The 26,721-nt window shown below is 37.9% G+C and overlaps 1 protein-coding gene across 8 annotated transcripts in view; it reads left to right on the plus strand.

The window, feature by feature from the left end:
- Positions 1-26,721, plus strand: part of TRIM37 (tripartite motif containing 37) — a 186,689-nt gene that overhangs the window by 137,999 nt on the left and 21,969 nt on the right. For 4 of the 8 annotated variants that reach the window (XM_032871918.1, XM_032871922.1, XM_032871919.1 and 1 more), the window contains 4 exons: positions 4,391-4,699; positions 23,374-23,502; positions 24,076-24,265; positions 26,050-26,186. In XM_032871918.1, coding sequence (XP_032727809.1) covers positions 4,391-4,699; positions 23,374-23,502; positions 24,076-24,265; positions 26,050-26,186 — 765 coding nt within the window. The remainder of the gene's footprint in view (positions 1-4,390; positions 4,700-23,373; positions 23,503-24,075; positions 24,266-26,049; positions 26,187-26,721) is intronic. The other 4 variants (XM_032871920.1, XM_032871923.1, XM_032871921.1 and 1 more) reach the window with 1 other exon arrangement.

Here is a 26,721-nt window from a genome sequence, read left to right on the forward strand (position 1 = left end):
AACCCACTGAGCCACCCAGGCACCCAGCTATAGGTTTTTCATAGCTATTCTTTATCAGGTTGAAGATGTTTTCCTCTATTCCTAGTTTACTAAGAGTTTTTTATTTTTAATTCATGAATGGAGATTAGATTTTGTCAAATGCTTTTTCTGCATCTATTGATAAAATGTGATGGATTACATTTACTGATTTTTTGAATGTCAAACCAGCCTTGCATACCTGGGATAAATCCCACTTAGTTATGGTATATAATTCTTTTTATACATGGTTAGATTCAACTTGCTAATATTTTGCTGAGGGTTTTAGTATCTCTCTTTTTTTTTAAAGATTTTATTTATTTATTTGATAGAGAGAGAAAGAGAGTAGGCAGAGAGGCAGGCAGAGAGAGAGTGGGAGAAGCAGGCTCCCAGCTCAGCAGAGAGCCCAATGCAGGGCCCGATCCCAGGACTCTGAGATCATGACCTGAGCCGAAGGCAGAGGCTTAACCCACTGAGCCACCCAGGCACCCCTGGTTTTAGTATCTCTGTTCATGAGTGATACTGGTCTGCAGTTTTCTTATAAATGTCTTTGGTTTGATACTAGATTAATGCCTCAGATTGAGTTTGGAAGTACTCCCTCTACTTCTGTTCTTGGAGATAATAGAAAGCGGATATAGCCTTCTTCATACTATTTCTTCTTCCATTTTTGGCAGATTGTCTTTCAGGGTATTGGTCCATTACATCTAGGTTATCAAAAATTTGATAGGGGTCCTGAGATCGAGCCCCACATTGGGCTCCCTGCTCAGCGGGAACCCTGTTTCTCCCTCTCCCACTTCCCTGCTTGTGTTCCTCTCTCGCTGTCTCTCTCTCTCTCAAATAAATAAATAAACTTTTAAAAAAGAATTGTTGTCATAGAGTTGTTCATAGTAGTCCTTTATTTTCCTCTCATTCTTTTTTTTCAATACATATTGAGTGAACCTATTATGTATCAGACTTACTGCAAGTTCATGTTCTTAACCACTGTACTATAAAAGGAACATCTTAAGAGGCATCAGGGTATGAATGATAGATAATATAGTTGAACCAGATTTTATGGTACATGTAGTAGTAAGTAGAAATAGAGTCAGGTGGGGTTATTCTGTGGAAGGTGTTGCCCCCCAGAGGGCAAATTCATACATTTCTAAATATTTTCTTAATCATCATATGCTCAAAAATACGTGGATCTGAGGTAAGGTCTTCAGAATCTTCTGACATTATAAAAGTTCTACTTAACCTCTAAGGAATACAGTAATCTATTCTGTATGTAATTAAGATTTTACTTGTAGCACGGCAGTGGTAGTATTTGGAATCTTGTGAAGATAGAGTTATAGGGCTTGGCAATGGTTTGGAATGTGGTAAGGAGGACTGAAGAAGCCTAGGGGACCAGAATAGTGTTGCCATTGATAGATACTGAAGTTTGGAGGAGAAGGTTTAGAGAACTGTCAGTCTTGAAGGCCATAACTGAACGAAATGAAAGAATTGTTACAGACAAGACTCAGTTCTAATTAACTTTGTAACCTGGCACATTCAGAAAGGCTTATTTTCAGTGCAGTATTAAATTGTCAGGTTCCTATGGTATAAGATCTCATTACAGTTTCCTGTGTTGGCAGTTATCACATGGTACTGAAATTATTTTTCACTTTTTCAGCTGGACTGTGAGCTTTGAGGGCAAAGGCCAAGGATTCATCTTGTTCACTGTCGTATTCCCTGGCCAGCACAATGCCTAGTGTTTGAAACAGGCTGAGTAGTTGTCTATCAGATGAAGGAGGTTTGAATAATTTTTTTTTTTTTTTTTTTTTTTGTATTTTCCTATCTGGGAATTTTACTTTTTAAAATTCATGTCCGGGGTGCCTGGGTGGCTCAGTGGGTTAAACCCTCTGCCTTTGGCTCAGGTCATGATACCAGGGTCCTGGGATTGAGCCCCGCATCGGGCTCTCTGCTCAGAGGGGAGCCTGCTTCCCTTCCTCGCTCTCTGCCTGCCTCTGCCTACTTGTGATCTCTGTCTGTCAAATAAATAAATAAAATCTTTAAAAAAAGAAAAAAAGTCCTTGTCCATTTCTGGTATGTGGATTAATACAGATTTTCATATTTAAGTCCATGTAGATGTCAGGTGCAAGATTTTATTTAGCCAAACATTTTGAGTATTTTGTGCTATAAGTTGTTTGGCCTGAAATACAAAGATCACTAAGATATAATCTCCACCATAAGTTGTTCACAGTCTATATGTTTGTCTTCCTTACTGTAATGTGACAGTGCTGCAATAGAAGTATACTCCCAAGTACTATAAATAATTAGGGAAGAATTGACTTGGAAGATGAGATGCCTCTCTTGGTGGTTTAGGTGCCTAAAGGAGTAGACATTTCAGATTTCCTCTGGTTTGGGTTAACAGAAAGAGGGAGAAGGGAATAGAATGTGTTGTAAAGTATAGAATTGGGATATGGTATTGCTTTTGTATTACAGAGTTGCAAGTAATACTAAGTAATACTAATACATTTGGGGTAGAGGTGGAAGATCAAGCCACTGAGAGACAAGGGCCTCAGATGTCATGCTGGTGCTTGCATGAATGATTTTAAGCTGGAAAGTAATACCTGATTAGGGTTTTAGAAAACATTTCTGACATCTTGATGGAGAGGGGTTGGATGAGGAGTACACCACAGAATGATTTCATAAACATTGAGTTTTTTGAGCCGTGTGACAACCCTGTTGGGTGTATATTATTGTCTTTGTTTTACAAATAAATAATGGACTCAGAAGTTGGTGGACTTCTATAAAGTTCTGGCAATTAAATGGTAGATCTGAGACCAAATTCAGGGCTTTCTAAAATTTCTCCTTACTTACCTCATTTATAGAAAATTCTTTTTACGGGTGCCTGGGTGGCTCAGTCAGTTAAGTGTCTGACTCTTGGTTTTGGCCAAGTCATGGGATCAAGCCCCATGTTGGGCCCCATGCATAGCATGGAGCCTACTTAAGATTCTCTCTCTCCCTCTGCCCCTTCCCCCCATAAATAAAATAAAATGAAGATTAAAAATAAAATTTAATTACCTCAGAGGATTGATATGAGAGAATTAAATGACTTAATTTAATTCAGTAAGCTCTTTATGGATGTTTCTTAAATAAACAAAGACAATAAAATCTCCCATTAAGATAGAAGAATCTTTCCCAGAAGACTTTTGTCTGGAAGTTAGTCATGTACCCTCCCTAAACACTGTCAGAGGAATGAGCTTATTAAGCCATTCCTGGACGCATAGGCCCCGGGGCAAAGAAGGGATCTAACTTCCTTGAGCACACTGCCGCCTACCACCTGATGCCTGAACACAGTCTGAGTCCTTTTGGCAAGTTAGAAGTGGGGGAATGGCTGTTGAACACACTACAGTGTCTGCTTTTTACTGTACTTCCTCTTTTATGGTAGAAGGTTGTTGGAATACGTAGGCAAGTTCAGGTATCATTCCTTCTAATAAGGACTTGTTCTTTGTCTAGTTAGTGCCTATTGGTCCCCCATTTTTTGTTTGTAGGGCTTGGTTTCTTTTTGCTTTGATTCAGTCATAATGTTCTTTGATATTCAAAATATGCCTCTCCTTTTAATATTTGTGGGGTAGGAGGGTGGATTGAAAAACAGCTACTTTCTCTGGGAAGAGAGAAAATACTGTTACTTTAGAGACTGCAAAGAATCCGTGACTGGAAACCATTCTTTTATGATGTTCTATGGCACTTAAGTAGCTGTAACTACATTGGACAACTTTTTAAACTTAGTATGTACAAATACATATATTCCAACTATGTATTGGCAGTTTAGCTTCTGGGGGGTGGTTTTCTTCATTTTTTTTTTCAATTATGAAGATAAAAGCTCAGTGGAGGAAATTTGAGAAAAATGGAGAAGCATAAAGAAGAAAGCGTAGTTAGTAGAGTAGTTTATTTAAACTTTTAGAATTAAATAACTAATTCAGGGGCGCCTGGGTGGCTCAGTTGGTTGAGCGACTGCCTTCGGCTCAGGTCATGATCCTGGAGTCCTGGGATCAAGTCCCACATCGGGCTCCCTGCTCAGCAGGAAGTCTGCTTCTCCTGCTGACCTCTCTCCTCTCATATTCTCTCTCTTTCATTGTCTCTCTCTACCTCTCAAATAAATAAAATATTAAAAATAAATAAATAATTCAGATTTGAGTGGTTATAATGTGACCCAGATTCTAACTTCAAAGGTATGAATAAAGTTAGGGTACTTGTATCTCTCTTTATTTTCATTAATGGAATTTAATGTGTGCTTTCATTATTAATACCACCTAAAGCACCTTAGCTTTTTTACACCTCAGGTTTGCATATATTAACATTATAATGCATGTTAAAGTCTATATTAACATGACTTGTAACTTTCTCTCTAAAGCCTCATATTCTCGAAAAGATAAAGACCAAAGGAAGCAGCAGGCAATGTGGAGAGTTCCCTCTGATTTAAAGATGCTAAAAAGACTCAAAACTCAGATGGCTGAAGTTCGATGTATGAAAACTGATGTAAAGAATACGCTTTCAGAAATAAAAGGTAGCAATGCTGCTTCTGGAGACATGCAGGCAAGCCTTTTTTCTGCTGACCAGGCAGCTCTGGCTGCTTGTGGAACTGAAAATTCTGGCAGATTACAGGATTTGGGAATGGAGCTCTTGGCAAAGTCATCAGTTGCTGGTTGTTACATACGAAACTGTAAGTGGATCCTTTTAGTGTCATTTGGGAAGCTAGAGAATGGGTTATTTTCAGAATAATAATATTTAAACATCTTTCTTACAATGAATTTAAACAATATATACATCCTTTTCTCCCATTCAGAACTCACTGTGTATTTTCTACTATGAAGAGCTGTCATTTCTTGGTTGCATATTCTGTGCTGGGCAGTAAACAAGACAAAATCCTTAACCCCTTGGATCTTGCTTTCATATATTCATGTGGTGGGAATTGGATATTAACCTGTAGAAAAGGAAACATATTTTCAGTTAGTAAAAAGTTCTGTGAAGGAAACAACAGAGAAATGGGATGGGAAGATGAGGAGTGTGCTGCTGAAGTTAGGGTGGTAAGACAAAGTCTCTGAGAAGGCAACATCTGAACTGACACCTAAAAGTTGAGCAGGTGGCAGCCATGCAAAGATCTGTGGGACACGTTCAGGGTAAACAGAACAGAAAACACAAGGTCCCTGATAAAGGATTTGGTGTTCTGCATGTTTGAAAGCTTGAAAGAATACCAGTATGATTGAATATGATAAACAAACGGGGAGGATACTAGGAGGTGAGTCAGAGGGATAGGCAAGGTCTCTATCAGGTATGGATGTGTAAGACCTGGATAAGGAGTTTGAGTTTTATTCTGATTTTCTTTTTTTTTTTTTTTTTTAAAGATTTTATTTATTTATTTGACCGACAGAGATCACAAGTAGGCAGAGAGCCAGGCAGAGAGAGAGAGAAGAGGAAGCAGGCTCCCTGCGGAGCAGACAGCCCGATGTGGGGCTCGATCCCAGAACCCTGGGATCATGACCTGAGCCGAAGGCAGAGGCTTTAACCCACTGAGCCACCCAGGCGCCCCATTTATTCTGATTTTAAGAGGAGATTTCTAGAGAATGAAAATGGGGGCTGGGGATGGCATTTATGATCTGATTTACCTTTTACAAAGTTTACTTTGCTTGTTGTATGGAGAAGGGTCTGAAAGGGGTTGAGTGGGAGTTGTGAAACAGCCTACAACTATAGTGTGTGTGAAATATGGTGGCCTATTCTGGAGTTACTACAGTGGGTAGGTGGACTTGCTCATAGTCTAGCAGCCCTTCTTGTCTGAGGTTCCCATCTTTGTTAATTCTTCCAAGGATGGTACATAACTATTACTATTCCAAATGCATAGAAGAAAAGTCAGTTCATTATTTAACAATGGATATTTTAGACCAAGAGGGCTCAGTTCTTTTCCACAACCCTGATAAGAAAGGCTGGACAGTGTTTTAGGGAAAGAAAAAAAAAACAACAACAACTAAGAATGATTAAGTTTTTGTCCCAAGCAACTTAGTGACTGCTACTATCATTAATTTAGATGCAAATCAAGTAAGGAAAAAGCTGGTGTGGGGTTTTGGGAGGGATTTGGGGGATAAGAAGGTAGGAATTCTTGTTTAAACATGTTAGGTTGGAGAGGTCTCCTAGTTATTCTAGTAAAATGTCTTCTAGACAGGTGAATGGTCTGTAAATCTGAAGCATGTGTAGTCACAGCTGGATATAAACAGTTGGGAGTCAACAGTATCAGATACTATTTAAAGTCAAGGACTGAATAAGATCAAGTATGGAGGAAGTTTAAATAGAGAAGAGAAGTTTTGCCTCTGGGGCACTTTAACATTTAAAGACCTTAGGTAATGAAGGGGAGTCCAGTAAAGGAAATCGAGAAGAATTTAATCATTAAGGGAGGAGAAAAATTAGAAGGGATAATATCTCAAGAAAGAAGTGGAATCGTTGTACCATTGAGAGGTGTTGAGTTGAAGTATGTGTGGCCCTTTTAAAAATCATTCCCATGGAGGAGCGTAGAAGGGTGCACACAATGAGAAACTGGAGCATTATTGCACAGCTCCTTCAAGAAGATTCATGATGAATTGGGTGGTACCTGGAGGGGGTGTGGAGTCAAGAAAGAGTTTGCTGTTATCTGTCTCTGCATGTTTTCACTTTCTTAAGCATATATGCTTTTTTTTTTTTTTTTCAATCTGTCTCTTTTACTGTGGTAAAATGTACATTAACAAAAAACTTACCATTATAGATATTTTAGGTGTTTAGGTCTGTTGCATTAAGTACATTGACACTTTTGTACAGCCATCACCACTATGCAGTCACAGAACTACTTTTCACCTTATAAAACTGAAACTCTGTACCCATTAAATAATAGCTCCACCCCGACCCTAACTCCTGGCAACCACTGTTCCACTTTCTGTTTCTATGAATTTTTTTTTTTTTTTTAAAGATTTTATTTATTTATTTGACAGACAGAGAACACAAGTAGGCAGAGAAGCAGGCAGAGAGAGAGAGAGAAGCAGGCTCTGCACTGAGCAGAGAGCCCGACGCGGGGCTCGATCCCAGGACCCCGGGATCATGACCTGAGCCGAAGGCAGAGGCTTTAACCACTGAGCCACCCAGGCGCCCCTGTTTCTATGAATTTGTCTATTTTAGATATCTCACATAAATGAAACCATATAACATTTGTCTTTTTATGTCTGACTTATTTCACTTTTGCATAATATTTTGCATAGTATCTTTAAGATTCATGCATATTGTGTCATGTATCAGAAGTTGATTCCTTTTTAAGGCTGAATAATACTCCATTGTATGTATGTACCACATTTCATCTATCCATTCATCCATCGATGGACATTTGCAATGGTTCCATCTTTTGGCTATTGTGATTAATGTTGTTATGAAAATGAGTGTGCAAATATCTATTTGAGTCTCTACTTTCAGTTCTTTTGGGTATATACCCAGAATGGCATTCCTGAATCATATGATAATTCTATGTTCAATTTTTAAAAGGAATTTACTATGATTTGTTAAACAGAATTTACTGTCCTAACCTCTTTAAGTAGTACTGTTCAGTGGGATAAAGTACATGCACATTGTTGTGCTACCATCACCACCATCTATCCCCAGAACTCCTTTTCTCTTACACAACTGAATCTCTCTACCTATTAAACAATAAATAGCTCTCTACTCTTCCTCCTCCCAGTGCCTGGCAGCCACTATTCACTGCTTGTCTCTATGAATTTGATTGTTCTAGGTACCTTGTATAAATACAGACTTACTTTTGTGGCTTGCTTATTTTACTTAGCATAATGTCTTCAGGGCTCATCCGTAATAGAGCATGTGTCAGAATTCTCTTCCTTTTTGTGGCTAGATGATACTCCATTGTGTGTGTATGTATATGCCACTTTTTGTTTATCCATTCATCCTTTGATTCACATCCTTTGATTCACATCCTTTGGCAACTACTTTTTGGCTATTTTGAATAATGCAGCTGTGAGGTTAGGTGTTCATCTCTTCAAGACCTTGCTTTCCATTTTTTTGGGCATATATACATAAAAGTGGAATTGCTGTATCATATGGTAATTCAGTTTTTAATTTTTTGAGAACTGCTGTAAAGTTTTCTATAGAGGTTGCACCATTTTACATTCCTACCTAATAGTGCAAAAAGGCTCCAGTTTGTCCAGATCTTCCCCATCACTTAAAATTTTGTGGTTTTGTTTTGTCTTTGATAATAGCCATACAAATGCGTGTGTAGTAGTATTTTCTTGTCTTACTGTGTTTTTGATTCACATTTATCAGTGATGTTGAACATTTTATAGTGTTTATCGGGCATTTGTTTATATTTTCATTTCATTGGAGAAAGACCTTTTGAGATCCTTTGCCCATTTTTGAAATGGGTTAGGTTGTTTTTTTTTCCCCCTCCCCTCAAGATTTTATTTTTAAGTAATTTCTGTACCCAGTGTGGGCCTTGAACTTATGACCCTGAGATCAAGAGTCACAGCATCTACCATCTGAGCCCACCCCGTGTCCTGGGCACTTTTGGCTTTCTGTTTTTGAGTTGTTGTTTTCTTTTTTTTTTTTTTTTTTTTAAAGATTTCATTTATTTATTTGACAAACAGAGATCAAAAGTAGGCAGAGAGGCAGGCAGATAGTGAGTGGGGAAGCAGGCTCCCTGCTGAGCAGAGAGCCTGATGTGGGGCTTGATCCCAGGACCCTGAGATCATGACCAGCCAAAGGCAGAGGCTTAACTCACTGAGCCACTCAGGTACCCCTTGTTTTTGAGTTTTAAGAGTTCTGTGTGTCTGGATATTAATCCCTTATCAGATGGAGCACCTGGGTGGTTCAGTTAGTTAAGCATCTGACTGTTGATTTTGGCTAAGGTCATGATCTCAGGGTTGTGAGATTGAGCCCAGCATTGTGAGATCAAGCCCTGCATTGGGCTCTGGGCTCAATGTGGAGCCTGCCCGAGATTCTCTCCCCCTCTCCTTTTGCCTCACCCCCATGTGTGTGCATGCACATGCACTCTCTCTATATAAAATAAGTACATATATTTTTAAAAATCCCTTATCAAATATGATTTATAAATATTTTTTCCTATTCATTGGGTTGCCTTTTCACTCTGTGGCTGTTATCTTTTACAGTTTTTAATTTTGTTAAAGTCCAGTTTATCTGTTTTTTTTTTCCTTTTGTTGCCTGTGCTTTGGTGTCGTATTTCAAAAAAGCATTGCTAAAGCTGATGTTATGAAGCTTTTCCCCTATATTTTCTTGTGAGAGTTTTCTATGGGGTTGTTTTGTTGTTGTCTTTTTCTTTTAAAAGATTTATTTATTTGGGAGAGACTGGGGGGGTGCAGAAGGAGAGAGCGAGAGAGAAACTGCACTGAATGTAGAACCCGACACAGGGCTCAATTCTGAGATCGTGATCTGAGTCAAAACCAAGAGTCCAACACTTAACTGACTTTACCACCTAGGTGCCCAAAGAGTTTTATAGTTTTAGATCTTATATTTTATAAATGTCTTGGATCTATTTTTAATTTTTTAAAATTTATTTATTTATTAACATGTAATATATTATTTGCTTCAGGGGTACATGTCTGTGAATCATCAGTCTTACACAATTCATAGCAAATTTTGTATATGGTATTAGGTAAGGGTCCAGCTTCATTCCTTTGTGTGTGGATATCAGCTTTCCTAGCACCATTTGTTGAAAAGATTTTCCTCTCATCATTGAATGGTCTTGATACCCTTGTTGAGTATTGTTAAAGGGGCACCTGGTTGGCTAAGTCAGTGGAGTCTGTGACTCTTGATCTCAAGGCTGTGAGTTCAAGTCCCACGTTGGAGGTGGAGATTACTGGGAAAAAAAAAATAATCATTTGAGCATCTATGTGAGCATTTATTTTTGGGCTATCTGTGTGTTTGTTAAAATAGGATATATTAATGCTTGATACTAGTGGCAATAATCCAGTAGAGATGAATAGAGGACAAGATGATTGCCAAATACATAGGTTCTCCTAAAATAAGCATGACACTTCAATAGAAATGAAGTAATAGAAAATGAAGTAAAGGTTAGGATTAGTCTGTTAATGTGGGAAGAAATACAAATGGACAGTATACATCTCAAAGGATACTCAACCTTACCTAGCTGTCACGGAAATGACAGTCTGAAACAAAAAGAAATAATGCTCTTTAGATGGACTTTTGTGAAAAAGCTTTTGTTACCTGTTTTTGCAAGTGGAAGTACTTGCAACTTCCTGTTATCACTTGGTTTTATTATTCTGCTAAACAAAAGTTTAAAATTTTTATTTTAAGGGAGCCTGGGTGGCTCAGTGGGTTAAAGCCTCTGCCTTCAGCTCAGCTCATGATCCCAGGGTCCTGGGATCAAGCCCCGCATCGGGCTCTCTGCTCAGCGGGGAGCCTGCTTCCCTTCCTCTCTCTGCCTGCCTCTCTGCCTACTTGTGATCTATGTCTGTCAAATAAATAATTAAAATCTTAAAAAAAAAAAAGTTTAAAAAATTTTTTGTTTTAGATAGATCTATTAATAGTATTCATGGTTTGTAGGTTTAATGTTTTTATTTGGAAGGGCTTTAACTCCCAAGTTTGTAAAAATGACCCATTTTTTTTTTTAAGATTTTATTTATTTATTTGACAGAGAAATCACAAGTAGGCAGAGAGGCAGGCAGAGATAGAAGGGGAATCAGGTTCCTCGCTGAGCAGAGAGCCCGATGTGATCCCCTTGAGATCATGACCTGAGCTGAAGGCAGAGGCCCAACCCACTGAGCCACCCAGGTGCCCCAAGACCCCTGTTTTCTTGTGGCATTTAAAAAAAATTTTAACATTTATGTCATTATACCATTCATAATTTGTTTTTCATGATGATGTCTGAGGTAAATTCTTTTATTTCCCCAAAAGAAACATTTTTTTAAGAATCCACTCTGTCCAACAATATGAAATGCATCCTTTATTGATAGACTAAATTCCCATATTTGTATTGTTCTGTTTTTAAATTTGTTCATAGAGATTAGATCATATGAAATTGCCAACATACAATTGTTTTTGACCTGCAAAAACAGCAGTTTGATATTGCTTAACTGAATATTTGTAGTGTCTTTAACTACTGTGTTTCATAGTTCATGATACTTGATTGACTTGCGTTCATTTTTGGTTTTATTTTCAAAATATTCTTGATGGTTTTTGCACATTTTCTCTTTCAGAAAACATTTTGACTGGAATTGCATTATTTAATGGATTTAATTACATTTAATTTGGGCAATTGACATTTTTTCAGTTTTGAAACATTAACTCTGGGAAAGTGGTATTTCTTTTTATTTTTTTATTTTTTTATTAACATATAATGTATTATTAGCCCCTGGGGTACAGGTCTGTGAATTGCCATGTTTACACACTTCATAGCACTCACCATAGCACATAACCTTCCCCGGTTGACCGCCCTCTCCCTAGCCCCTCCCCCCAGCAACCCTCAGTTTGTTTTGTGAGATTAGGAGTCTCTTTTGGTTTGTCTCCCTCCCGATCCCATCTTGTTTCATTTATTCTTTTCCTACCCCCCAAACCCCTCACGTTGCATCTCCACTTCCTCATATCAGGAAGCTCATATGATAGTTGTCTTTCTCCAGTTGACTTATTTTGCTAAGCATAATACCCTCTAGTTCATCCACGTCATCACAAATGGCAAGATTTCATTTCTTTTGATGGCTGCATAGTATTCCATTGTACATATATACCACATCTTCTTTATCCATTCATCTGTTGATGGACATCTAGGTTCTTTCCATAGTTTGGCTATTGTGGACATTGCTACTATGAACATTCGGGTGCACGTGCCCCTTTGGATTACTACATTTGTATCTTTAGGGTAAATACCCAGTAGTGAGATTGCTGGGTCATAGGGTAGCTCTATTCTCAATTTTTTGAGGAACCTCCATGCTGTTTTCCAGAGTGGTTGCACGAGCTTGCATTCCCACCAACCGTGTAGGAGGGTTCCCCTTTCTACACATCCTCGCCAGCATCTGTCGTTTCCTGACTTGTTCATTTTAGCCATTCTGACTGGTATGAGGTGGTATCTCATTGTGGTTTTGATTTGTATTTCTCTGATGCTGAGTGATGTGGAACACTTTTTCATTTGTCTGTTGGCCATATAGATGTCTTCTTTGCAGAAATGTCTGTTCATGTCCTCTGCCCATTTCTTGATTGGATTATTTGTTCTTTGGGTGTTGAGTTTGCTAAGTTCTTTATAGATTTTGGATACTAGCCCTTTATCTGATATGTCGTTTGCAAATATCTTCTCCCATTCTGTCAGTTGTCTTTTGGTCTTGTTAACTGTTTACTTTGCTGTGCAAAAGCTTTTGATCTTGTTGAAGTCCCAATAATTCATTTTTGCCCTTGCTTCCCTTGCCTTTGGCAATGTTCCAGGAAGAAGTTACTGCGGCTGAGGTTGAAGAGGTTGTTGCCTGTGTTCTCCTCAAGGATTTTGATGGATTCCTTTCTCACATTGAGGTCCTTCATTTTGAGTCTATTTTTGTGTGTGGTGTAAGGAAATGGTCCAGTTTCATTTTTTTGCATGTGGCTGTCCAATTTTCCCAACACCATTTGTTGAAGAGATTTTTTTCTATTGGGCATTCTTTTCTTCTTTGTCAAAGATTAGTTGACCATAGAGTTGAGGGTCTATTTCTGGGCTCTCTGTTCTGTTCCACTGATCTATGTGTCTGTTTTTGTGCTAGTACCATGCTGTCTTGATTATAGCTTTGAAATAGAGCTTGACGCATGGAATTGTGATGCCACCAACTTTGGCTTTCTTTTTCAACATTCCCCTGGCTATTGGAGGTCTTTTCTGGTTCCGTATAAATTTTAGGATTATTTGTCCATTTCTTTGGAAAAAATGGATGGTATTTTGATAGGGATTGCATTAAACATGTAGATTGCTTTAGGTAGCATAGACATTTTCCCAATATTTGTTCTTCCAATCCATGAGCATGGAACATTTTTCCATTTCTTTGTGTCTTCCTCAATTTCTTTTATGAGCACTTTATAGTTTTCTGAGTACAAATTCTTTGCCTCTTTGGTTAGGTTTATTCCTAGGTATCTTATGGTTTTGGGTGCAATTGTAAATGGGGTTGACTCCTTAATTTCTCTTTCTTCTGTCTTGTTGTTGGTGTAAAGAAATGCAACTGAGGGGCACCTGGGTGGCTCAGTGGGTTAAAGCCTCTGCCTTCGGCTCAGGTCATGATCTCAGGGTCCTGGGATCGAGCCCTGCATTGGGCTCTCTGCTCAGCGAGGAGCCTGCTTCCCTTCCTCTCTCTCTGCCTACCTCTCTGCCTACTTGTGATCTCTGTCTGTCAAATGAATAAATAAAATCTTTATAAAAAAAAAAAAGAAAGAAAAATGCAACTGATTTCTGTGCATTGATTTTATATCCTGACACTTTACTGAATTCCTGTACAAGTTCTAGCAGATTTGGAATGGAGTCTTTTGGGTTTTCCACATATAGTATCATATCATCTGCAGAGAGTGATAGTTTGACTTATTCTTTGCCGATTTGGATACCTTTAATTTTTTTTTGTTGTCTGATTGCTGAGGCTAGGACTTCTAGTACTATGTTGAATAGCAGTGGTGATAATGGACATCCTGCCGAGTTCCTGACCTTAGCGGAAAAGCTCTCAGTTTTTCTCCGTTGAGAATGATATTTGCAGTGGGGTTTTTCATAGATGGCTTTGATAATATCGAGGTATGTGCCCTCTATCCCTACACTTTGAAGAGTTTTGATCAGGAAGGAATGCTGTACTTTGTCAAATGCTTTTTCAGCATCTATTGAGAGTATCATATGGTTCTTGTTCTTTATTTTATTAATGTATTGCATCACATTGATTGATTTGCGGGTGTTGAACCATCCTTGCAGCCCTGGGATAAATCCCACTTGGTCATGATTTATAATCCTTTTAATGTACTGTTGGATCCTATTGGCTGGTATTTTGATGAGAATTTTTGCATCTGTGTTCGTCAAGGATATTGGTCTGTAATTCTCTTTTTTGTTGGGATCCTTGTCCGGTTTTGGGATCAAGGTAATGCTGGCCTCATAAAATGAGTTTGGAAGTTTTCCTTCCATTTCTATTTTTTGGAACAGTTTCAGGAGAATAGGAATTAGTTCTTCTTTAAATGTTTGGTAGAATTCCCCTGGGAAGCCATCTGGCCCTGGGCTCTTGTTTGTTGGGAGATTTTTGATGACTCCTTTAATCTCCTTACTGGTTATGGGTCTGTTCAGGTTTTTTGTTTCTTCCTGGTTCAGTTGTGGTAGTTTATGTGTCTCTAGGAATGCATCCATTTCTTCCAGATTGTCAAATTTGCTGGCGTATAGTTGCTCATAGTATGTTCTTATAATTGTTTGTATTTCTTTGGTATTGGTTGTGATCTCTCCTCTTTCATTCATGATTTTATTTATTTGGGTCCTTTCTCTTTTCTTTTCGATAAGTCTGGCCAAGGGTTTATCAATCTTATTAATTCTTTAAGAACCAGCTCCTAGTTTCGTTGATTTGTTCTGTTGTTTTTTTGGTTTCTAATTCATTGTTTTCTGCTCTGATCTTTATTATTTCTCTTCTACTGCTGGGTTTAGGCTTTCTTTGTTGTTCTTTCTTCAGCTCCTTTTGGCGTCGGGTTAGGTTGTGTTTTTGAGACCTTATTTCTTGAGAAAGGCTTGTATCGATGTGTATTTTCCTCTCAGGACTGCCTTTGCTGTGTCCCACAGATTTTGAACTGTTGTGTTTTCATTATCATTTGTTTCCATGAATTTTTCCAATTCTTCTTTAATTTCCTGGTTGACCCATTCATTCTTTAGAAGGATACTCTTTAGTCTCCATGTATTTGGGTTCTTTCCAAATTTCCTCTTGTGATTGAGTTCTAGCTTCAGAGCATTGTGGTCTGAAAATATGCAGGGAATGATCCCAATCTTTTGATACCAGTTGAGACCTGATTTATGACCCAGGATGTGATCTACTCTGGAGAATGTTCCATGTGCTCTAGAGAAGAATGTGTATTCTGTTGCTTTAGGGTGGAATGTTCTGAATATATTTGTGATGTCCATCTGGTCCAGTGTGTCATTTAACGTCTTTATTTCCTTGATCTTTTGCTTGGATGATCTGTCCATTTCAGTGAGGGGAGTGTTAAGGTCCCCTACTATTATTGTATTATTGTTGATGTGTTTCTTTGATTTTGTTATTAATTGGTTTATATAGTTGGTTGCTCCCGTGTTAGGGGCATAGATATTTAAAATTGTTAGATCTTCTTGTTGGACAGACTCTTTGAGTATGATATACTGTCCTTCCTCATCTCTTATTATAGTCTTCGGCTTAAAATCTACTTAATCTGATATAAGGATTGCCACCCCCGAGCTTTCTTTTGATGTCCATTAGCATGGTAAGTTGTTTTCGACCCCTGCACTTTAAATCTGGAGGTGTCTTTGGGTCTAAAATGAGTTTCTTGTAGACAGCATATTGATGAGTTTTATTTTGTTTTGTTTTTAAGATTTTATTTATTTATTTGACAGAGATCACAAGTAGGTAGTGAGGCAGGCAGAGAGAGAGAGAGGAGGAAGCAGGCTCCCCACTGAGCAGAGAGCCCAATTCAGGGCTCGATCCCAGGACCCTGGGATCACGACTGGAGCTGAAGGCAGAGGCTTTAACCCACTGTGCCACCCAGGTGCCCCGAGTTTTGTTGTTTTATCCATTCTGATACCCTGTGTCCTTTGATTGGGGCATTTAGCCCATTTACATTCAGGGTAACTATTGAGAGATATGAATTTAGTGCCTTGTATTGCCTATAAGGTGACTATAACTATATATTGTTTCTGTTCCTTTCTGATCTACTACTTTTAGACTCTTTCTTTGCTTAGAGGACCCCTTTCAGTATTTCCTGTAGTGCTGATTTGGTGTTTACAAATTCTTTTAGTTTTTGTTTGTCCTGGAAGCTTTTTATTTCTCCTTCTATTTTCAGTGATAGCCTAGCCAGATATAGTATTCTTGGCTGCATGTTTTTCTCGTTTAGTGCTCTGAATATATCATGCCAGTTCTTTCTGGCCTGCCAGGTCTCTGTGGATAAGTCTGTTGCCAGTCTAATATTTTTACCATTGCATGTTACAGACTTCTTGTCCTGGACTGCTTTCAGGATTTTCTCTTTGTTGCTAAGACTTGTAAATTTTACTGTTAGATGATGGGGTGTGGACCTATTCTTATTGATTTTGAGGGGGGGTTCTCTCCTCCTCCTGGATTTTGATGCTTTTTTCCCTTTGCCATATTAGGGAAATTCTCCACAGTAATTCTCTCCAATATACCTTCTGCTCCCCACTCTCTTTCTTCTTCTTCTGGCATCCCAATTGTTCTAATATTGTTTCTTCTTATGGTATCACTCATCTCTCGAATTCTCCCCTTGTGGTCCAGTAGTTGTCTGTCTCTCTTTTGCTCAGCTTCTTTATTCTCTGTCATTTGGTCTTCTATATCACTAATTCTCTCTTCTGCCTCATTTATCCTCGTAGTAAGAGCCTCCATTTTTTATTGCACCTCATTAATAGCTTTTTTTGATTTCAACTTGGTTAGATTATAGTTCTTTTATTTCTCCAGAAGGGCTTTTATTTCTCTTATTTTCTCTTATTTCTTGGCTTTTTCAAGCCCAGCTAGCCCCTTGAGAATCATCATTCTGAACTCTAGATCTGACATATTACCAATATCCATATTGATTAGGTCCCTTGCCTTTGGTACTGCCTCTTGTTCTTTTTTTGTGGTGAGTTTTTCCACCTTGTCATTTTATCCAAATAATATATGAAGGAGCGAATAAAACACTAAAATGGTGGCAAAGACCCCAGGAAAATGTGCTTTAACCAAATCAGAAGAGACCCCAAATTGTGGGGGTAAGAAAGGGGGTAAAAAGAAGTGCAGAAAAAGAAAAAAAAAGTAAAAAGTAAAAAATATATATAAAAAAGAAAATATATATATTAGACCGGTGAATAGAACAGGGTCACCCACTTAATTTTGGGAGTATTTTGGTCTCTTAGGAAAAACTACCTCCAAAATTTTAAAGAATGAAAAACATATATAAGGGTAAACACGATGAAGGGATGGAATATGACTATAAAGGTGAAAAAATTTTTTTAATTTCTAAAAAAGGAGTTGATAAGATAAGCTGCTTAGGAGAATAAAGAAAAAGAAAGTGGAGGGAATTTGCTGAGGCTGGAGACTAGAACAAAGCCCTGTGCTAGATTTAAGGTATATTTTGATCTAGTAGAAGTTGTATCCCAAATTTTTTTAGAAGAAAAAACCTTATGTGTATACAAAAAATAAAGTTACAGTGAAGGATAAAATATGAGTATAATAATGAAGGTTCAAAAAAGATTTTTTTAATGAAAGGTATTGTTAGGATAAACTAGTTTAACATTAAAAGAGGAAAGAGTAAAAGTTTTAAAAAATTTTAGCATAAGAAAAAGTAAAATTTAAAAAATTAATTAACTTTGCAAAACTAAAGAATCATGTGTAGAAAGCCATGAATTCCATGCTTTGCTTTCTCCTCCTCTGGAATTCCGCTGTTCTCCTTGGAAAGGAACTTGGTTTTGGCTGGATTTCTTGCTGATCTTCTGGCAGAGGGGCCTGTTGTAGTGATTCTCAAGTGTCTTTGCCCGAGGCTAAGTAATCTGCTTGGGTTCAGTTTTGGGAGCTTTTGTTCCCTGAATGCTTTCCGTAGAGTTCCGAAGGACGGGAATGAAAATGGCGGCCTCCCAATCTGCTGCCAGAGGAGCCGAGAGCTCGGGGCCCCACTCCTCAGTGTGCCTTCGGAGAAAAGTGCTCAATCACTCCCATGTCCCTGGCCTCTGGCTGTGCTCCGAGCTCACCCAGCCTGTGACCAAGGGTTTCTGTCTCTGGCACACAGCCCCACCTGGAGTCTCCAAACCCCGCAGATCCCTGCGCTCTTCCAGGGGGGTCTCCCCGGATTTTGTAGGGTCCCTGCTCACAGAGCAGTGGCCTGTGCCATGGATCACAATTTAAGGTAACTCCTCGGCTCTGTCTCTGTAGCTGGCTTCCCTGCTCTAATACCTGCGAGCTCTGTGACACTCCAACACCCGCGATACTTCTGTGACCCCCATGGGACCTGAGACCACGCTGTCCCCGTGTTGGCTTCACCCCAGCTTAGCCTCTGGAGCGTGCCTCTCAGTGGAGCTGACCTTTTTTTTTTTTTTTTTTAAGATTTTATTTATTTATTTGACAGAGATCACAAGTAGGCAAAGAGGCAGGCAGAGAGAGAGGAGGAAGCAGCCTCCAGAGCTGACTTTTAAAAGTTCTGATTTTGGGCTCTGTTGCTCCGCCACTTCCCGGGAGGTGGCCCCTCGCCCCGCTTTGGGGTCACTTCTCGGGCAGTCCTATCTTTCAGAAAGTGGTCGATTTTCTGTTTCTAGAATTGCTGCTCTTCTTCTCTTCTATCTCCTGTTGGATTTGTAGTGTTTGGATTGATAAGCTATCTAGCTGATCTCCTGCTACCTGATGTCATCTCAGCCTGCTACTTCTCCGCCATCTTAACTCCTCCCTCCTTGGAAAGTGGTATTTCTCCATGTATTCTGATCATCTCTCATATATACTTCAGAGTTTTAGTTTTCTTCATCTAAAATCTGTAAATGTCTTATTATATTCATTTCTAGATAGGTTATAACTTAGGTTGCTATTGTGAATGGGTTTCTTCCCCCGCCCCCCACAATATTTTCTAATTATTTGTCACTTTTAGGAATACTGTTGGTTTTTACATGTTTGTCTTGTATTCAGTCCACTTAATGAAATTTTTAAATTTTAAGTTTTTCAGTCAATTATCTTGAATTTCTAAGTAGATGATCATATTATCAGCAAATAATTATAGTTTGTTTATTCCTTTTTTGCTTATTTACTTTTCATTTTTCATTGTCTAGGCTAGGATCTCAGAACAATGCTAACTAATAGCAGTAATAGAATTTTTGAAATGTTTTCAACTCTGTTTTGGAATTCCTTTAGTTTTCTTAAGTATGATACTTGCTATGTATTTCTTTATAGACTTACTTTTTTTTAGAGAGCAAGAAAGAGAAAGTGAGCACAGGAGCAGGAGAGGTAGAAGGAGAGGGAGAGAGAATCTCAACCAGACTTTGTGCTGAGCGAGGAGCCAGACGCAGGGCTCGATCTCATGATCCTTAGATCTCTACCTGAGCCAAAACCAAGTCAGACTCATAATCAACTGGGCCACCTCAGCACCCCTGATATATGTTTTAATTGTTTTTATGAAGTTAAAAGATTATCCTTCTATTGCTAATAATTACTGTGTACAGTAAGTACCACTGTTACTCTGTGTGGGATATCGTTCTAATTATTCTAAGTCACATGTGCATTAACTCATTTAATCCCAACAACTCTGAGGCAAATTATTTTTATCCCCAATTTACAGATAGATAAATGGAGGCACAGGGTATTAAACAGCGTTCTCAGAGTTTTACAGTGGTAATTGGCAGAGTCAAGAACTTGAACCCCAGAGCCTATGGCTTTCACCGTTGCACCAAAGTACCTCTTTTTCTACTTACTAAGAGGTTCTTTGTTTATTTATCAAGAAGTTGTATGGAATTACGCTTTTTGGCATCTCTCAAAATGATCATGTTATTTGTTCAATTATTTTAACTTTTAAGGATTACATTTCTTATCTAATGATGACCATTCTCAAAATAGTAGAATGAATCCTGTTTGGTTTTGATAATTTATAATTTTTTAAGCTATACTGCCATATTCAGTTTGTTAAATTTTTTTAAAAGATTTTATTTATTTGATAGAGATCACAAGTGGGCAGAGAGATAGGCAGAGAGAGAAGGGGGGAAGCAGGCTCTCTGCCAAGCAGAGAGCCCGATGCGGGGCTTGATCGCAGGACCCTGAGATCATGACGTAAGCTGAAGGCAGAGGCGTAACTCACTGAGCCACCCAGGCACCCCTGCTAATATTTTAGTTAGCATTCTTTACTATTATAGTCATAAGTAAAATTGAGTTGTATTTTTGTTACATTATCCTTAACCCATTTGAATTCCAATTTTATGCCAGCCTTATGGAATAAATTCAGAACCTTTTGTCCTTTTCTGTGCTATGAAATTTTTTTTTAATTTTTTTTTTCAGTTTTCCAAAATTCATTGTTTATGTACCACACCCAGTGGTCCATGCAATACGTGCCCTCCTTAATACCCACCACCAGGCTCACCCAACTCTACACTCTCCTCCCTTCCAAAACCCTCAGTTTGTTTCTCAGAGTCCACAGTCTCTCTTGGTTTGTCTCCCCCTCCCGATTTCCCCCCACTCACTGCTCCTCTCAATCTCCCAGTGTCTTCCATGTTTTAACATCTTGTCTGCTATTTAAAAGTTTAATGAGGGGCACCTGGGTGGCTCAGTGGGTTAAAGCCTCTGCCTTCAGCTCAGGTCATGATCCCAGGGTCCTGGGATCGAGCCCCACATCCGGCTCTCTGCCTGCCTCTCTGCCTACTCGTGATCTCTGTCTGTCCAATAAATAAAAAATAAATAAATATTTAAAAATTTAATGAAACTCATTCATAAAACCATTTAGTAGTTCTTTCAGGGACAGAACTTTAACAGCCTGTTTAATTTCAATGTGTTATTGGTCTTTGGGCGCCTTGGGAGGCTCCGGTGGTTAAGCATCTGCCTTTGGCTCGATCGACTCCCACATAGGGCCCCCTGCTCAGTGGACCCCTGCTTCTCCCTCTCCCAGTGCTGCTCTCCCTCCTTGTGTTCTCTCACTCTCTGTCAAATAAATAAATAAAATCTTAAAGGAAAAAAAAGTGTTTATTGGTCTCCTATTTCTCCTTCTTAAACCAGTTTCCATAATTAATTGTCCTTGAAAATTACACATTTTATTAGGTATTTAAATGTATTGGTATAAGTCACTTATTCTGGTCTCTTAAATTTTAAAATGTCCTCTGAATATTGGCTGTTAAACTTTTTCTCTTATTTTGCTTGTATGTATCTTCTTATTTTGTTGTTTGATTTGACTTGCTGGAAACTTGTCCATTTTATTTGTCTCTTCAAAGACCTAGTTCTTAGATACATTTCATCTACTCTTTTCTACCTTTTTATTACATTAAATTCTGCCTTTGTTTCTATTTTAATAGTCTACTAACTGTGGATTATTGGTTAAGGACCATATTATAATTTATATATACATTGCAGTGGAAAAGTTGGTATTAATTTTTTCTCACATCTTTTTTTTCAAGTGTACAATTCAACAGTTTTTAATATATTCACAAAATCATGTAATGATACCAGTATCCAGAATTAGAACACTGTCTACAACATCTTCATCACACTCTCCCCAAAAACTTCATACCTGTGAACACTTACTCTCCATTTTTCCCTTCCCTTAACCCCTGGTAACCTCTAGTCTGTTTTCTCTATATGGTTTTACTTCTTCTGGACTTTTTATATAAATAGAATCCTACAATATGAGGCCTCTATGTCTGGCTTCTTTCACTTAGCATAACATTTCCAAGGGTCACCCATGTGATAGCATGTATTTCATTCCTTTTTATGGCTGAATCATAACTTCATTGTATATGTCTACCATGTTCTGTTTACCCACTCAAAATTTGATGGGCATCATGTAGTGTTTTCCCACTTTTTGGCTATTATGAATAATGCTGCAAATATTCATGTACATGTTTCTGTGCGGACATACATTTTTATTTATCTTGAGAATATGTTTAGAAGTGGAATGCTGGGATATAGGGGAACTTCTTGAGGCACTGCCAGAACTGTTTCCAATGCAGCTGTACCATTTTACATTCCCACACAATTCTTAATTAGAACCCAGTTGAGGGTTCCAATTTCTCCAAATCCTTGCCAACATTTGTTATTGTCCATCTTTTTTTTCCCCTTGTCCGTTGAGTTGTCTTGACCTTACCAAAAATTAATTGACCATAAATGGTTTATTTCAGGACTCTCAGTTCTGTTCCATTGATCAATATTTTTGTCTTTACACCAGTATACCACACAGTCTTGGTTTAGCATAGTTTTACAGCAAGTTTTTTGTCTTTACACCAGTATACCACACAGTCTTGGTTTAGCATAATTTTACAGCAAGTTTTTGAAATCAGAAGTTTGAGTCCTCCATTCAAGATGTTTTTGGGTCTTCTAGATCTTTTCATATGAGTTTTAGAATCAGCTTATCAGTTTCCGCAGTTAAAATGAAAGACACTCAGGGCTCCTGGATGGCTCAGGTAAGCACCCAACTCTTGATTTTGGCTCAGGTCATGATCATCAGGGTCATGGAATTGAACCTCACAGTGGGCTCCTCACTGAGTAGGAGTAGCTGAGTAGCTGGGAGTCTGCCGGAGAGTGTCTCTTGCCTTCTCTCTCTGCTCCTCCTTCCCCCTTTCTCTCTCTTTAAAAAAATTAAAAATAAAAATTTTAAAAAGACAGTTGGAATTTTTATAGGGATTGTGTTGAATTTGTAGATCAGTTTTGGGAGTATTGCCCTATTAACAATATTAAGTCTTCTGATCAATGAACAAAGTATTTTTCCTCATATATATTTTTTTAATTAAGCATGTATTGGAAAGATTCAAAAATTTCCATCCTTATTGTCTTTAAGCAGTGTGTGATCGTTTTTAATGTGAAAGTCTTAAATTTATTAAATTTTTTCTTAAGTATTCTATTTGATGCTATTTGTAAATGGAATTCTTTACTTAATTGCATTCTTGAATTGTGCTTTGCTGGTCTATAAAGAGATAATCAGTTCTTGGTCTTGTGTCCTGTTGATCCTGTTTATTACCTTTAAATGCATATCTTCTGCTTTCTTTTTATTTCTTTTTATTCTTTTTCCTAACTTCTTGAGTCTGTGCATATTAGGCCACTTAGCTTCATTTTTTTCTAACTCATTGTAAGGCTATACACTTTTTTCCTAATTATCATTTTAGCCAAAAACATCTTGTGTATTGTATTTGTGATTTATTTCTAATTCATTGATTTTCTTATTAATCCAGTAATTTATGATTTTCAAGTGTTTGGGGGGTTATATTTTTGTTGTTAATACTTTGGCATTGAGATTGGAGTTCATATCTGGTAGGGTTTTTCTTTTGGAGTTTACCGATTCTTTTCTGGTTTTGTTAAGACTGCTCCACAAGTAGCAAAGTGGGAATACTTACTGCGTAAAACCCCAAATAAACCATTTGGGACCAGATTGTCCTGGGTTTTTTGGACACAGTAGATAGAATACATTCCATAAGATTAGCCTTCCTCTGACTGCCTGTATCGTGAGTTTTGTGCTATTTTATCTCATTTGGAAATATTTTTAAATGTCTTTCAGCCACAAATAAGAAGAGTAATTCACCCAAGCCAGCTCGGTCCAGTATAGCAGGTAGTCTGTCACTTAGAAGAGCAATAGACTCTGGGGAAAATAGCCGTTCAAAGGGAGACTGTCAAACTCTATCCGAAGGTAAATTTGGAGAGCTTAAAATATAATTTCATGGGTAGGTGTTTGTTATTTAAAACTGATCTCATGGTATACATAGGTTTAGACCTTTAAAGGCACCAACGATGCTGAAACTTGTTTCAAAAGTTCCTTGATCTCACAAGAGAACAGACCCATCCCTAGAAAATGCAGCCGTTAGGGGCTCCTGGGTGGCTCAGTCCTTAAGTGTCTGTCTGCGGCTCACATCATGATTCCAGGGTCCTGGGATCGAGCCCCACATCAGGCTCCCTGCTCCGTGGGAAGCCTGCTTCTCCCTCTCGCACTCCCCCTGCTTGTGTTCCTCTCCCCCTGTCTCTCTCTGTCAAATAAATAAATAAAATCTTTTAAAAAAATAAAGAAAAAGAAAATCCAGCCATTAGACTGCATATCTGGATTCCTTGATTTTTAAATACTTGGCATAAAAAAACTGGGATAAATTTTTTAATTGGTTTGAGTTTTCCTGCAGTTTAAAAAGGTTTATGTAGTGAGCTATTCCAAAGTGGAGACTAAAGAGCTTTTGTTTGGCTTCTTTCTGAGAATCCCTTTTCTTTTCTGTAGGCTCCCCAGGAAGCTCTCAGTCTGGGAGCAGGCACAGTTCTCCCCGAGCCTTAACACAGAGCACCATCAGTGATATTTTGCCGAAATCTGAAGACCGGCAGTGTCAAGCTTTGGATTCGGATGCTGTTGTGGTTGCAGTTTTCAATGGTTTACCTGCTGTTGAGAAGAGGAGGAAAATGGTCACCTTGGGGTAAGTTCTTTCGTTTATGTAATGGAATAATAACTAATAGCTTTGTTTGACACTTTTTAAGTCTACATCGTAATAATGAATAAAATAAATTTCTACTTTGTTAATTTTTTAGTGGACAAAGTTTATTGTATTAAAAACCATAAAGTATCAGAGACCTTTTTTCATGAGTCGAATGATATGAGATCGTATCAGACATTCAGTTATATTAGAGATCATTATCACTAAAGTGTGTAACCTTGTGTGAATTCTTCCTTGTGAGTTTTTGATGTATGTGTCAGCTTTTGCTTTTTTTTTTCCCCTGTCGCCACACTTTTCAAAGACATTTGTGCTGGGCTGTTTTATGCCATAGGTCTTATATGCATATTTTGTACGTAACAAAGCACTTCTGGCAGTTGTATTTTAACACTGCTTTTGTACTTTTATCTCACCTATTTTCTCTTCTCTTATGAAAATGTCTTTGAAGCTCGGAGTTGGAATTTCTCAAAAGGATATACTGTATGGCAATTGTGACCTTTATCTCTCGCCCAGGAAACATAAACTCAAATCCCAGCCATGTCAATTAAACTTCCATCCATTAAAAAGATAGAGTGGTTATGGAATGTATTATCTGTGAATGTGCTAGATGAGCCATTACTATCCATCTGCTGACCTATTTATGGATATTAAATATATTTCTAAGTTTAAACAATGGAATAGTTCTACCTTGGACACTTTGGGGAAAAAAAACTTTGATTTAAATTTAGAGAGAGATTAACATCCCTCAGTTTACCTCATTTAAACAGTTAGAGGGTCTGGATAATTACCAAATGTAAAAGAACAGTTGGTATGATTTAGTTTTGTTTTAGCAGTGGGAAAGTGTTACAATTATTCGGATTGTCTAGTCCTTCCCATTACCTACCCTGATTTTATACATATTCCTTTCAGGTTGAAGCTACAACTAGCTTTTATATTTTGTTTTGGAGATTTTATATCTGCCTTTAGTCATAGCAATTAAATGTATATGAACATAGACTTTTTTTTCTAGACTGTAAAATCCTCTATAAATACCTGCAGCTCTTAGCTATTACCCTCATTTTACAGTTAATTGTATTGCTAGCCTGGCTTATGTGGTGTTTTCTAATGTGTCTTTTTTTCCTTGCCTGATTTAAAGTAGTTTGTAAGCAAAAATTTTAAATACCAATAATAAGTGGTTCAAAAATGGAAGTAAAGAAGAATATTAAGTGAAATCACCCTCATCTTTGTCTCCCATTTGCTTCGTTTTCCAGCTCCTTGTCCACACATATCCCTGCTGTTTTTAATTTTTTATATATGCTGTGTCTTCTCAGTTTTTATGCATATTTAAGCAACTGTGACTGTATAGCTTTTTTAATACAAAATTTACACCATATTTTCTCAGTAATAGATCTGAAGTCTTTCCGTCAATGAGAACATATTATTTAGGACTTCTATTTTTATCTTTTAGTCAAAATTTTTATTGAGATAATTAGATGTTCACATACAATTCTAAGAAAGAATAGAGAGAAATCCTATGCACTTTACCCAGTTTCCCCTAATGATGACGTTTTGCAAAACTGATACAATATCACAACCAGGATACTGACATTGATACAATCTATCATTTTCTAATCTTTTACTGTGGGTCTATTCGGGAATTTTTTAAAAAAACAATACTTGGAAATCAGTATTAAACACCAGTGCCATATACCGTACTTAGTTTCATGCTCAGTTTCAGGACAAGAAGAAAATATATATTGTGTCACTGACTAGTTATAAAAAATTATCAGGTTGTTTTCTCCCTTGAGGGCTGATGCTAAAGGAGGTCGTCTGGAAGGAATGCAAATGACTGATTTGGAAAATAATTCTGAGACTGGGGAATTACAACCCGCACTACCTGAAGGAGCTTTAGCTGCGCCTGAGGAAGGTACGGAATGATGAAGTTGGTGGGACGTGGGAATAATGATTTTTTGTGTGTGTTGGTGTGGGAAGTAGTTAAAAAAGTTATTGAAACCTCCAACATGCTTGATCTGAATACAGCATTTATTGTACCACTGAATTTGATTTACTAGGACATTGAGCACAGAGGAAGGCAGAGTGGGTGACTGACTACATGAAAGGACATGTCTTACTTAGAAGGGAGGTTTCCAGGTTGGTGGGAGGAATCTGCACATAGTTCATCTGCTCATTCAATAAATGTGTTAAGCCACCTACATGACAGGCATTCAATTTGCTAGATATGCAAAGATGAGATTAGATATGTTCATGGGCTTAGGGAAAATGCATGAAGCAACTAATTATAATATTAAGTGTTAAGTACTTTGTCTTTTAAAGTCAGTCTTTTTTTTTTAAGATTTTATTTATTTATTTGACAGAGCATGAGCAGGACAAGGTCTGTGGGGAGCGGGCGTGGGATGGGGACAGGGAGAGGGAGAGGGACAAGCAGACTCCTTGCTGAGCCA

This window comes from Lontra canadensis, unplaced genomic scaffold (assembly GCF_010015895.1).
Source record: "Lontra canadensis isolate GAN:19392208 unplaced genomic scaffold, GSC_riverotter_1.0 scaffold43, whole genome shotgun sequence".
Lineage (NCBI taxonomy): Eukaryota > Metazoa > Chordata > Mammalia > Carnivora > Mustelidae > Lontra > Lontra canadensis.